Here is a 12,792-nt window from a genome sequence, read left to right on the forward strand (position 1 = left end):
CAGCTGTGACAGCAGAAACAGCATGTGGACGCGCGAGAGAGAGAGCGAGAGAGAGAGAGAGAGAGACAGACGCCTTGCACAGAGACATCAGTGGTGTTCTAGCTGAGCGAAGGATGGAGAAAGCAGATGTCTGCTGTTCCCACTGAGAGGAGCCAGCAGAAGAGCAGCACGATAGTTGGGGAATGGATCTGATGTTCATCGAGTTCTCCCTCTGTTTGTCTCTCTCTCCCTTGTCTCCGTATTCAAACACACTCACACGGTCGGTCACATGGGTCATACTACATGTGTGTATCTGATACACATACACATTAAGATATACGTACTGTGAAGGCACACACACACCGTGGATATGGTCGTGAGCGTGCGCACGCACACACACACAGTCACACACACACAGACAGCTTAGCTTATAATGGTAAAAGCATACACTAACAGGCAGAAATGTGTGCTGATGTGGCAGCTGTCCTTCCGCTGACAGCCTTGAGACAGTCTGGACTGGAGACTGAAGTGCCAGAAAGCCTTGAGGAGGTCCCTCAAGAATAGACACACTAACCAATACACACACACACACACACACGTCTCACTCTCATTCCACTCCAACAGATGTGTGATACACCACCAATAAACACACTCAACACCACCAGCACTAACTTTGTTTCTAGATATACGTATGGTGGAAAATTATCATATTTCTCAATGTTACTCAAGAGGATCATTGTGTTTTCATAGTCAGTTTATATGTTATGTTTCTCTTCTTTGCAACAGTCTTTGTAATGTGAATTATGGTCAATTAAAGAAGTTTTTTTGAAAGATTGGAACAATTCATGTCTAGCAGGAGGTTCTATTCTGAACACAGTCTAGCAGGAGGTTCTTCCTCCTTTCCTCCCTCAGATATCCATGTCTCTGAGTGAATCTCGGCCTGTCTGTCCGACATCTTTGCCTGGATGACGACCCGGACCAACCACCTCAAACTGAACATAAGCAAAACAGAATTGCTTCACCTGCCGGCCAAATCCTCCCCGCTGACCGACCTTTCCATCACAGTGGAAAATGTAGCCGTGGCCTCGTCCCTGACCGCCAAGAACCTTGGTGTAGTCCTGATGATCTGCTGAACTCCCAAGACCTGCAGATTCCTCCTGAGCAATGTCAGAAGGATCCGCCTCTTCCTGACAAAAGAAGCCACTCAACTCCGTGTCCAATCAACAGTCATGTCTCGCCTCGACTACTGCAATGCACTGATCGCTGGTCTACCGACCACCGCCACCAAGCCTCTTCAACTGATCCAGAACGCAGCCGCCCGTCTACTCACCAACCTACCAAAGTCAGCCCATGTTACCCCACTTCTCAGGGACCTGCACTGGCTCCCCATGCCGCACGAATCTGCTACACACCCTCAAGACCCCTCCGCTCTACATCCTCCGGCCACCTCAGACCCACTGCTATCCAAGCTCTGGGAGGGTCATTAAAGAGAAGCCGCCTATGCTCGGTCTACAATGGTGGAACGAACTTCCCACCACAGTTAGGACAGCCAAATCCGGACCATCAACTAAAAACACACTTCTTCAATCAATATCTGAAATGAAAGAAAAATATGAAAAAACACTAACCTTCTTACTGTCCTATACTACACTATGCACTACTCCTACTATACTAATATGACTTATGTATATGCACTCAATACGGCAGCATCCAAGTTTCAGCACTGTTTGATGAACATTGTTACTCAGCTGATAGAGTTGTACCCTTCCTGATGACTTGTCGTACAGAACTTGTAAGTCGCTTTAGATAAATGTGTCAGCTAAATGACAACATGTAAATGTAAATGAACAGTCAAGCAGGAGGTTCTATTCTGAACAGAGTCTAGCAGGAAGTTCCATTCTGAACACAGTCTAGCAGGAGGTTCTAGGGGTGGACGGTATAAAACGGTATGAATTTGCGCTACGGTATGGATTTTGACTATACCTTCATACCTTGTGACTGGTAGACTAGAGCAGCTAGTCACAGCAGTAGCAATGACGTTATATTATATATTGACTAGGCTTGACAACAGAGGTTCAAAGATAACTTCACATTTATTGGGTATTCGTTTCTTTATATCGCTTCATCCATCGGGCTGCTCTCGTTTCCAACTCTGTGTTGACAATGACATCCTGGTGTGACATCAACTACGGCAATTTAGGACGCTCTAACCTCAAACTCAAACCTATTACATCATGCTCTCTCGCTCTCTCTCTACGTTGTCAAACATGTACACTAAAGTTAAGTTATGTTGGAGTTTTATTGTGTTTGAGTTGTTTGAGGGAAAGAAACCTCCTGTCCTGCAGTAGTTTTTATTTTCACTTTGTGCCGCTTGATTTTATTGTATTTCATGAAAAAGGTGTTTTTCAGAGATGGAAGTAACTTGAGAAAAGGTTTTGCATTTTTCTATTGCAGTTTTGCACAATAAATGTTCTTAAAATACCTCTGTACTATGTGAAATATGTCCTAGTAATACAAGAGTACAGTAATAGCTGCCAGTGTTTTACCCCTTCAGAAGCATTTATAGACATTTTAAGATACATTTATATACCGTGATATACCGTTACCGTCTATGCTTCAAATTATACCGTGATATAAATTTTAGACCATACCGTCCAGCCCTAATTTGCAATCTGTACGGCCCTTTTTATGTAAAGAGTTCTTAAATTGTTTGCATTTATTGTAATGTATTGGACATGATGCATTGTGTTTTTCATTGAAAGGTGGAAGGGAGGGGTGGAGGGTGGGAGAGAAGTTGGAGGGAGGATGGGAGGGAGGGAGGGAGGGAGGAAGGGAGGGAGGTTCTTTTTGGATTCTTTGTACTTTTACTATTTACGACTATATGACTGTTTTGTACTAGTTTACTGCCTAGGACTACAGATGGAAATTAGCTTCTTGCTAAATCTGGTGCACCCATCTTCTTGTTTACCACAAATGATTAACTCATTGGACGCCACTGACTTGAGCATCGTTTGTTCCTACCACGCCAAACGCTAAAAGATAGGAATAAGTGGCGGTATTGAAGATATAGCGTGTTGTAATGTTTGCTGGAGCCACTTCATCCACAACAGCACACCCCGGTCAGAGAGCGGACACAGACACCAAAGAACAGTCCTTTGTAGTTTAATGTTGGTATCAAAGGATCAAAGGATGATAGGGTTTATTCAGTACAGGTGATTTCCATCCAGTTCATAAGGCTGAATGAAACAATGAGCATCCACACAAGGATGAGAATATTGGGTGAATCTAGACAATTATTGAGTGAGTGGTTTTCATCCAGTTCGTAAGGCTGGATGAACAGTGAGGAATTGAGTGAGTGATTTCCATCCAGGTTGTAAGGCTGGATGAAGTAGTGAGATATTGAGTGAGTGAGCGAGTGGTATTCTGCAACAGATAAGCAGAATATACAGGGAATTAGCAGAATACATACTTAGTAGTCATAACATGCTGGCATCTAGAAGATACACATAACTGAAACAATGCTATATATAGCATATTCACACTAGCATAGCATTAGCTCAGTGCATTAGCTCAATTAGCAGCTTGGAACAAACATAGCACCAAGTAGCAAACCCAAGCCATAGTCGTATAGATAAGTCACTTAGCGGCATAATATAGGCTACATATGACATTTATCTATCATACAACCATAGACATTACATTGGAGGCTATTGATGACTTACTTCTTCACGAACACACTCATGTGACAGCAGACAGCAGTGGAAACACATGGGCGGCAAGATGGCCGCTGCATTTAATTACCAGACTAAGGACCCTTGGGCTGTCCAGAGAGATGCCCGACTAGAAATAGTAATACCCCTGGGCTGTCCAAAGAAGTGTCTTGGAAATAATAATACACAGCATTACAAATAGCATACAAGTAATGGGGAATTTACAACAGGTGGTGTTGCAGGGCTATATATTCTATATTATAGCTATGGATACAATACTATGGCCCATTTGACATCAACTATATCGTTCGATATGTGAAAAAGAATACATTTTTTCATCAATACGTTCGCGTGTTATACCGAATATAAGTATAGTTTTAGAGTGATCCTGGTTAATCCCAGAAAACTACGATATGCAGCAAAGCGTGAATTTCACTAAAAGCGTTGCCATTTCTCGCCTGGACAGTGGACACGCTACTATTTCCAAATCAAATGTATATAATAGGTATTATGTTTCATCATGAATCAATGCATGAAAGGGGGGGGGGGGATAGTTTTTTGATGCTTTGATCGTCACCAACGGCATACGTTGTGGAGTAACGTTACACACACACGTTGCGATCGAGGTGAAATCATGGTTGGATCAAAGCAGGATTGGGCAGGGCTGTACAGTGCGAGATATATGTCGCAGGGCTGTACACTGCGACGAGATTATCGCAAATTGCCCCTTAATTTGGTGCGAGTGGTAAATAATATTTGGGGGCAACCTTGTGAGTAGTGATTTCAACCCTTCATTCACATTTCACTCCTAAATTAATAAAAAAAATAGTAAAACATTAGCCTACAACCAGGGCTGTACAGTGCGACATAATGCCCGGTGCTATGAAAAAATCTGTCTGCAATGAATGAATTTACTGCGATAGCCCGTGTGGGAAAAAAAGATTTACGTGTGAAGTTAATCTGGGTCACGCTATATACTTGGTAGTTGTAGTCTATCGTGCGATTAAATACCATGTCCCCATCTGGTAGAGTCCATACATCCAACACCAAATCCCATAGTTCCTAGCGAACAATCTAAACGAAACTGAATGTGGCCTATTGCATCGCCAAAGAAGAACTTCCTTTCAATATTTTTAAGCCGCTAATTTTGCTCTGCAAGAACAACGGAGTGGATAGCAGTCCAGCTTATGACAACCACGTCCGATGTGGAGAGATGATAAGAGACCATAGCCGGTGAAATTAAGTCGGACCTGGCAGTGATGATTGACGGGAACACACTTCTAACGTTCAGGTTCAGCCATGCATTAGGTGAGTAGTAGCCCACTATTAGGACGTGAAATACTGTCTACTTAAATTTCCCTCCGGGGATCAATAAAGTATCAACCTATCTATCTAATAATGAGACAATATGCAAATAAGATGATACTAATAATTGTCACGGTTCCCCGTATGAAAGTGGCTTGCAACTTACTGCTGGTAAAATCTCTGTTTATTTCTCGTTTTACATTCCTCTTCTATAAATAATCAAAGTCCTACCGTAAGAGCCTCATACGGGTCAATTAAACCTTTTTGATTAGAGTCTTACCTTCGAGCTAAGTTGAACTGAACATTTCACTGTCAAAAGCGCAAACTTAAACAAGGTTGCGTCGCAACACGGTTTTCAAAATAAAGGTCACATATACAAATACTGTAGTAGGCCTCTCAATTCTTATAAAAAAAAGTCCCGGATATACATAAACATTCATTGGCATAGATCTCTATAAACGGCCCAACACATTGATCACTTTAGGCACACCCTGAAACCAGTAACATCACAAATATAATAAACCTTTCATGGGGGTTATTTACAATAATAATAATTCATTTTATTTATAAAGCACTTTTCATTGTGAAACAAAGGTATGCAGAGTTTCTTGTCCTCATGATTAATGCAATGGTGTGTGTGTTGTGGTGATCTCATTCAAGGAGCACTACACAAGCGCGCGCACACACACAGTTTGTTGTTTTTGTTCTATTAGTGATTTACACACTTTCTCAGTTGGTTCATTATAAAAGATAAACCTGAAAACAAACACACTTAAATGTTAAATAAAAAGGACCACAGTAATGAGGCAGGAGGAACATATTTTTTTACACTATAATGGTAAAATTGTTATTTAAAAATGTGCCCCTAAAAAATATTCTGTGCCCCTAAATTTCTCATTTAGGGGCCCTAGTGAAAAAGCTTAGCATACAGCCCTGTGTCGCACATGCTACAGCAACATCGATCTGTGCGATGAATGGATTTACTTCAGTAGCACTGGTGCGATAGGCATTCGGTTCATATCGATACTCTTATTTTGAAAATCCTGTGGCGGGTCTCATTTCCGCCCCAAGCGCAGCTCCAGCCATAATATCTATGGCTCCGGCAGCTAGCAACATTTGGTTCATATCGATACTCTTATTTTGAAAATCCCGTGGCAACTTGGCAAGTCGTATCCGCCCAGTCCGTGCTGTCTGCTGGCATTAAAGCAGAGCAGGGCTACACAGCAGTGCGCCTATTTTGCGACCCGAAATAAGTCTGTAGTGTTTTTTTTTCACAACGGGGTCAAATGCATCTAACATGCTTTGCATCGTCGCCATTCCTTTATGCCTACATCGCCCGAAATTAACGTTACGTTAGCATAAGCTAACAAGCTAATCCTGATCAGAGGCAGAGCCATAGAGAGAACAGCAGAAAGTGGGGACTGCAGGGAAAGGGAAAGGGGGGGGGGGCACTCTCCCTTTCTCTGTGTGTGTGCGTTTGGAAAGACGATGAAGTCAGGAGTATATTATAGTAAACTGAGGATGGACAGATAATGTTGATATTCAAATATAAAAAAAAATAATAATAATAAATGAATTCATGATCATCATGCAACATAAAACAATTGTAGAAACGGTTTGGGAGAGGAAGGGGTTTTAGGTTGCGTGTTGTGAGTTGTGAGTTCCAAAAAAATTTACTTGAAGTTTAAAGCTCAATATATCAAAACGTGGCACTTTGCAGTGAACAGGAGGTCTATTTGTATTAAAAACAATAGATTGTTTTTTTCATTTAAATGTCTGGAAGAGCTAAATTAATTTTTTTCAAATTATATTTTCGTTACCTTTTTTGAGTTGATCTAAATCAGTGGTCATGGTCACCAACCTTTTTAAGCCCAAGATCACTTTTATTTTTTTTGGTGAAGGCAAGATCTACCTATTGAAGCGTTGAGAGAAAAAGACAGCCAAGATTGTACTTTAAACTAAATGACTTGTATTTGCCTGTATTCTAATTACATGCAATGCTTTGGTCCAACATTAAAACGTCAAAGTAGAACTGTAATATGTACTTTCTCAGTCAGTGCTAAGTGCAGTCATCTTATGCAGCATCACTTTTCACATCAAAACAAAAGTAGAACTGTAATGTGGACTTTTTCATATTATTAACATTGACAAACATATTTACAATTAGCATTTTATAAAGTAGAACTGTAATATGTACTTCCTCAGTCAGTGCTAAGTGCAGTCATCTTATGCAGCATCACTTTTCACACCAAAACAAAAGTAGAACTGTAATGTGGACTCTCATATTATTAACATTATAAAATGCTAATTGTAAATATGTTTGTCAAAGTAGAACTGTAATATGTACTTTCTCAGTCAGTGCTAAGTGCAGTCATCTTATGCAGAATCACTTTTCACATCAAAACCAAAGTAGAACTGTAATGTGGACTCTCAGGGAAAGATCTATAAAAAAAAAAATGTCAGGGAAATATCTACAGGGAAAGTCTCAAAGATCGACCAGTCGATCGCGATCGACGGGTTGGTGACCACTAATCTAAATGTTACTGATTGTGTTAAATGGGCTTATGATATCGTCTCATATCGATTGCAGGCACCTGCATCGTATCGTGGCAGATATCTGCAAATATCGTATCCTTATTCCTTGTCCAAAGAATCGATATCGTATCGTGATGAAACTGGTGATTCCCACCCCTAGTAGAGTCCATACATCCAACACCAAATTCCATAATTCCTTACACGTAACGTAGGCCTGCCACGATAACAAATTTTGCTGGGCGATTAATTGCCCCCGAAAATATCGCGATAAGCGATATTATTGCGACCGGTTAGAGAATTTTTTTTTGAGAAATTTATTTCCCAAAACTTTTATTTTGAAGCCCACCGCTCCGTCTTTTCCGGTGTTTTAGACTTTTATTTTGAAGCCCACCGACCGGACCGGAAGTATTGTTGTTATTATCCTAGCTTGCTGATGCTGCTGGTGGACTGGGGCCAGCTAACGTTAGCTTGCTGATGCTACTACTACTTCGACATGCTGCTAATGGGCTGGGGCCAGCTAACGTTAGCTTGCTGATGCTGCTGGTAGATCGACATGCTGCTAGTGGACTGGGGCCAGCTAACGTTAGCTTGCTGATGCTGCTGGTAGATCGACATGCTGCTAGTGGACTGGGGCCAGCTAACGTTAGCTTGCTGATGCTACTAGTAGATCGACATGAGCTAATGATAAAACAAATGTTGAGATTGTTGGTGAACAACTAACTTTAAGTTAGTTTTAACGTTAGCTACTAACGTTAAAACGCTAACGTTACACTACAAATAACGCTACTTGGTTAAAAGGTGCAACACTATTGAGAAATGTAGTTAAGCTATGTGGTGTTGCCCCACGGAGCTGCTGTGCTCTCTGCTCTGTAGTAAAGCCAGCGGCCCGCCTCCCAACACGGACAGTGACTGACAAGGGGCACTGGTTCCGCCTCATTAAAACAAACGCGCAAATAGCAATTAATCGCGCCCGTCAAAATCATTGCATTAATTTTAATTATCGCGGCAATTAATCGATTTATTGCTTATCGCGGCAGGCCTAACGTAACGTGTCTGGCTGTGTGACGTCAACTTGTCAGCATGAAAATGACAGCCAAACATGGCACTGCAACTAAATAACACAAATACAATAGGCACATTTGTGACTGTTACAAATATAACACGTTTTATACTTGTGCTACAAGATTTTGGCCTGTGCTACAAAACTATCAACCTCTGTAGCACCAGTGCTATGTGCAAAAAAAGTTAACGTTTAGTCCTTACCTTCACTAGGAGGTACCCCAAAAAGAATATTCCAATTGTCTGATCGTGAGTCCAAGTATTGGTGTCCATCGTGTCGCCAACATAATCCACCACAATGCATCGGGGGCATTTGACACTTCTCAATGCGATCGGGATACCCGGGTGGGACGATACATCGATCCAGATCGATATATCGATCTATTATCAATAATCAAATAGGATCGATGCAACGTAAAAAGATCTATTCATATTGCGATACTCTTATTTTGAAAATCCGGCGACGGCGACGTCATATCCGCCCCGCGGCCAGTGTTGTGAAACTCCGTTAGCTCTGTACAGCAGAGCGAGAGCAGGGCTTCAGTCGTCTATTTTGAGACCCGATATAAGTCTGTGCAGTTTTTTCCCCGCAACGGGTCAAATGCATCTAACATGCTTTGCATCGTCGCCATTCTTTTATGCCCACGTCGCGTGGGCAGACCTAAATTAACGTTACATTAGCTGCTTAAGCTAACTAAGCTAAGAGAGAGAGAGAAACGGAGAGAGGAGAGGGGACATTCTGTGTGTGTGTGTGTGTGTGTGTGTGTGTGTGTGTGTGTGTGTGTGTGTGTGTGTGTGTGTGTGTGTGTATGAAAATACCAGATCAAGTCAGGAGTATTATTATATTGATATTATTTACTGAGGATGGACAGATAATGTTGATATTTAAACATGATCATCATGCAACATAAAACAATTGTAGGAACGGTTTGGGAGAGGAAGGGGTTTTAGCTTGCGTGTTGTGAGTTCCAAAACATTTTACTTCAAGTTTAAAGCTCAATATATAAAAACGTGGCACTTTATAGTGAACAGGAGGTCTATTTGTATTAAAAACAATAATTGTTTTTCATTTAAATGTCTGGAAGAGCTCAAATTAAAACGTCAATTGATATTTCCGTAGCCTTTTTTTAGTTGATCTAAATGTGACTAATTGTGTTAAATGGGCACATAATATCGTCTCATATCGATCGCAGGCACCTGAATCGAATCGAATCGTGGCAGACTGTGATATCGGCAAATATCGTATCGTTGTCCAAAGAATCGATATCGTATCGTGATGAAACTGGTGATTCCCACCCCTAATACCCGCTCGACTCGCCTGACGAAGAAAACTGCGCCCGAGACATTTGAACGTTGCACAGGCCATTGGCCAAGATATAAGGTTTCAAAGGGTGCTCGATACTGCCACCTGGGAGGATGCGGCCGGTATTGCACTTTGGCATTCTCAGGATGATTCCCCATGTTAACCCAGAGTCCGTGTGCCTGTAATGAATAGAAATATTGAATAAAAGAAATAACGATGAAAACCCGACTATACTCGGGTCTGGCGCTGAACGGGTGGCGAGATAACCCGACTATCCTCAGGTCTGGTGCTGATTGAGTTAACGTGTGCACACTGTCCTTCTCCTAAACCAAATAAACTAAACTGAACTAAACATGAACAGTATGGGACCCGGGTATTCGGGACATCCCTATGACCTCTGTTCACCTAAATGGCCCTCTTCAGTCCCACACTTTACGGTGGAAAACAAAGGTCTATGGAAACAACATTTCTGGAGGTCATTACGTTTCTGGGCTCGGTCCAGTAAAGCGCTCTCGTCTGTTATTCCTTCAGTCATCTGTGTTGCCTTTTCAATAGCTGATAACAGGTCACTGACCAAGACCGTGTTCCAGTCCGACCACCGTTAATGCGCTCAAAGACAGGAAGCTCTGGAAGGAGAGCAGCAACCAACACACACACACACACACAGGCACATCCTGACATCCTGTGCATGGTGAAAGGAGTCTTTTCAAAGTGCTTCATTGATATGCCAGAGACTGGGTCCAACGTGGCATGGACAGCTCTAAAGGACACACACACTCACACACACACACACACACACACACACACACACACACACACTCATGCTAACACACACACACTCATGCTTACACACACACAGCTGGGAGAAAGTCCCAGGTCTCTGAAAGAGGATCATTAGCATCTGTAACAATGGGAGGAACACACATTAATCTTGTATGAGCACCAGAGAGCACATTAGACTCAAGTTAAAGGAAACAGTGATTGTTTTGCGGATTTATCCCAGATTAATAACTCACTGAGAGACTTGACGGGTGAAAACAGCATGAGTTACCAGTGGAATCAGACATTCAAACTAGACTATGAGATGAATGTAAATGTAATATGTGTGGGTTCAGCATAGGCCGACTACTTGCTAATAAAAGTCTGGGTCAAAGTATGTATTTGTGTATTATTATTATTCCTATCTGCAACATCACAACATCCCCTCTGAGATGAGATGTAACCTGTTCACCTGTCAAGCTGCTTCCACGCTGCTGAATCCACCTTCATAGTCTGCTGGCAGAAACACAACTGAATATAATGTGACCCTGAGCCTGAGGCCGGAAAATACCTGTTTCCTCTACTTCTGCTGCCCCGTGGTTATTTGACCGGTCTCTGGTTGTTTGACTAAGTAGCTGAGCATATCGGCTAAACAACTGCAGGAAATGCTTACTCATGGAAATGTTTTTTTTTGTTTTATGGGGGGGGGTTCGATACGAGCTCTCATAGAGCCGATAAGGGCCTAGCATCCCTGCAGATCAATACGTATATATGGACTGGAGCGCGTTTGGTGTCTGAGGTGAAAGCTTTCCTGTGACATGAATGATAAACAACCCATACAAAATGAAACACACACACAGACAGATACACGTCATTACACACATAAGCATACATGTGAGCTTGTTGCCAGCCATCATCACGTGTGTGCGCACACACACACATGACAGAGAATCGATACCCTGTTCTTTCCCTTTGCTATATTGCACCATTAACATTCCTTAAGTATCCCTTTACATTGGAGTCGGTGCTTCCTCGTATTCCCCCCACTTCCCATCCGTCTGAGCGGAATAAGACATTCAGATAATCTCCAGCTCCCAGGAACCACGAAGCATCTCATGATCTGCTCTGAATTTAATGTGTCACGACACAAACAACCACACAACCGTAGCGGGTAACTGGTGCAGCAACAACATGCCAAGGTTCCAAAATGTAATCAAAGTAATGTGCCATGTGCCCAGGGCTCACTTGTCATGCAATATAGGCCTAAGTGAGTGTGTGTGTGTGTGTGTGTGTGTGTGGTCAGAGAGAGAGAGAGAGAGAGAGAGAGAGAGAGAGAGAGAGAGAGACCATCACTAACGTGGACTGAGTACAAATAATTAGAGGTTAAAGTGAGAGTGGCTCTAAGGCCGTCAGCTCTGCCGACAACAGTGGCTAATATGAAGCAGATGTTGACATGGGAGCTTTGCTGAAGAGAAGGGGAACCATGCTGGAACTGAAATAGCAAAGTCAATCATAAACAGCTGAGAGAAATATATTTACAGATTTTACCCATTTCTCATCTTCTGGCCTATAGGTTTTTTTTTTTATTAACTCTCAATTCAAGGGTGTCAGACTTGTCTAGAGAATCTAGTAAGATCAGTCATACATTCTTCTATATTTGCTATTTCATGCCTTTGATCGTGTCTTTATTGTTTCACATTTATATTATAGGCACAATTCAAATAAACCTAACATGTCACGGCTATTCATATTAGCAATACATACAAAAATAGTTGTCCTAAAATAGTCGAGAGATGGATAGAGATGAAAACACAGAGCCCCGTGCTGAGAGTGTGTCGGGGGGCGCGTCGCTGTTACAGTTGTAGGCTACTACTGTAAAACGGCAATCCAAGTTTACCTGTAATGTGTCCAAGAAAACGCTTCTTCTAAACTTCCCTCGTCGTATCTCCATTTCCAGAGCAGAGCCGCGCGCAACGGTGGCTCTTGATGTTTGATTTCTGCAAAACATAATGCCCTAGTTTTCCCCCAAGTTCAGCAATGTCCTTCAGTTGGTTGTCTTCTCGAAGCCCCCAGAGGACTCGAAACAGCAACGCGCAGATCCAGGTGTCGCGGCTACAAAACGATGCCGCAGACAAATCCCCG

At 42.2% G+C, this 12,792-nt stretch overlaps 1 protein-coding gene across 1 annotated transcript in view; it reads right to left on the bottom strand.

Annotated features, from left to right (window-relative positions):
• The window catches only part of rtkna (rhotekin a), a 166,525-nt gene extending 153,733 nt beyond the window's left edge, over positions 1 to 12,792 (bottom strand). The window contains exon 1 of the mRNA XM_084323528.1: positions 12,548 to 12,792. Coding sequence (XP_084179654.1) covers positions 12,548 to 12,658 — 111 coding nt within the window. The 5' untranslated portion in view covers positions 12,659 to 12,792. The remainder of the gene's footprint in view (positions 1 to 12,547) is intronic.

The sequence above is a fragment of the Notolepis coatsorum genome, assembly GCF_963971535.1.
Source record: "Notolepis coatsorum genome assembly, chromosome: 10".
Classification (NCBI taxonomy): Eukaryota; Metazoa; Chordata; class Actinopteri; order Aulopiformes; family Paralepididae; genus Notolepis; species Notolepis coatsorum.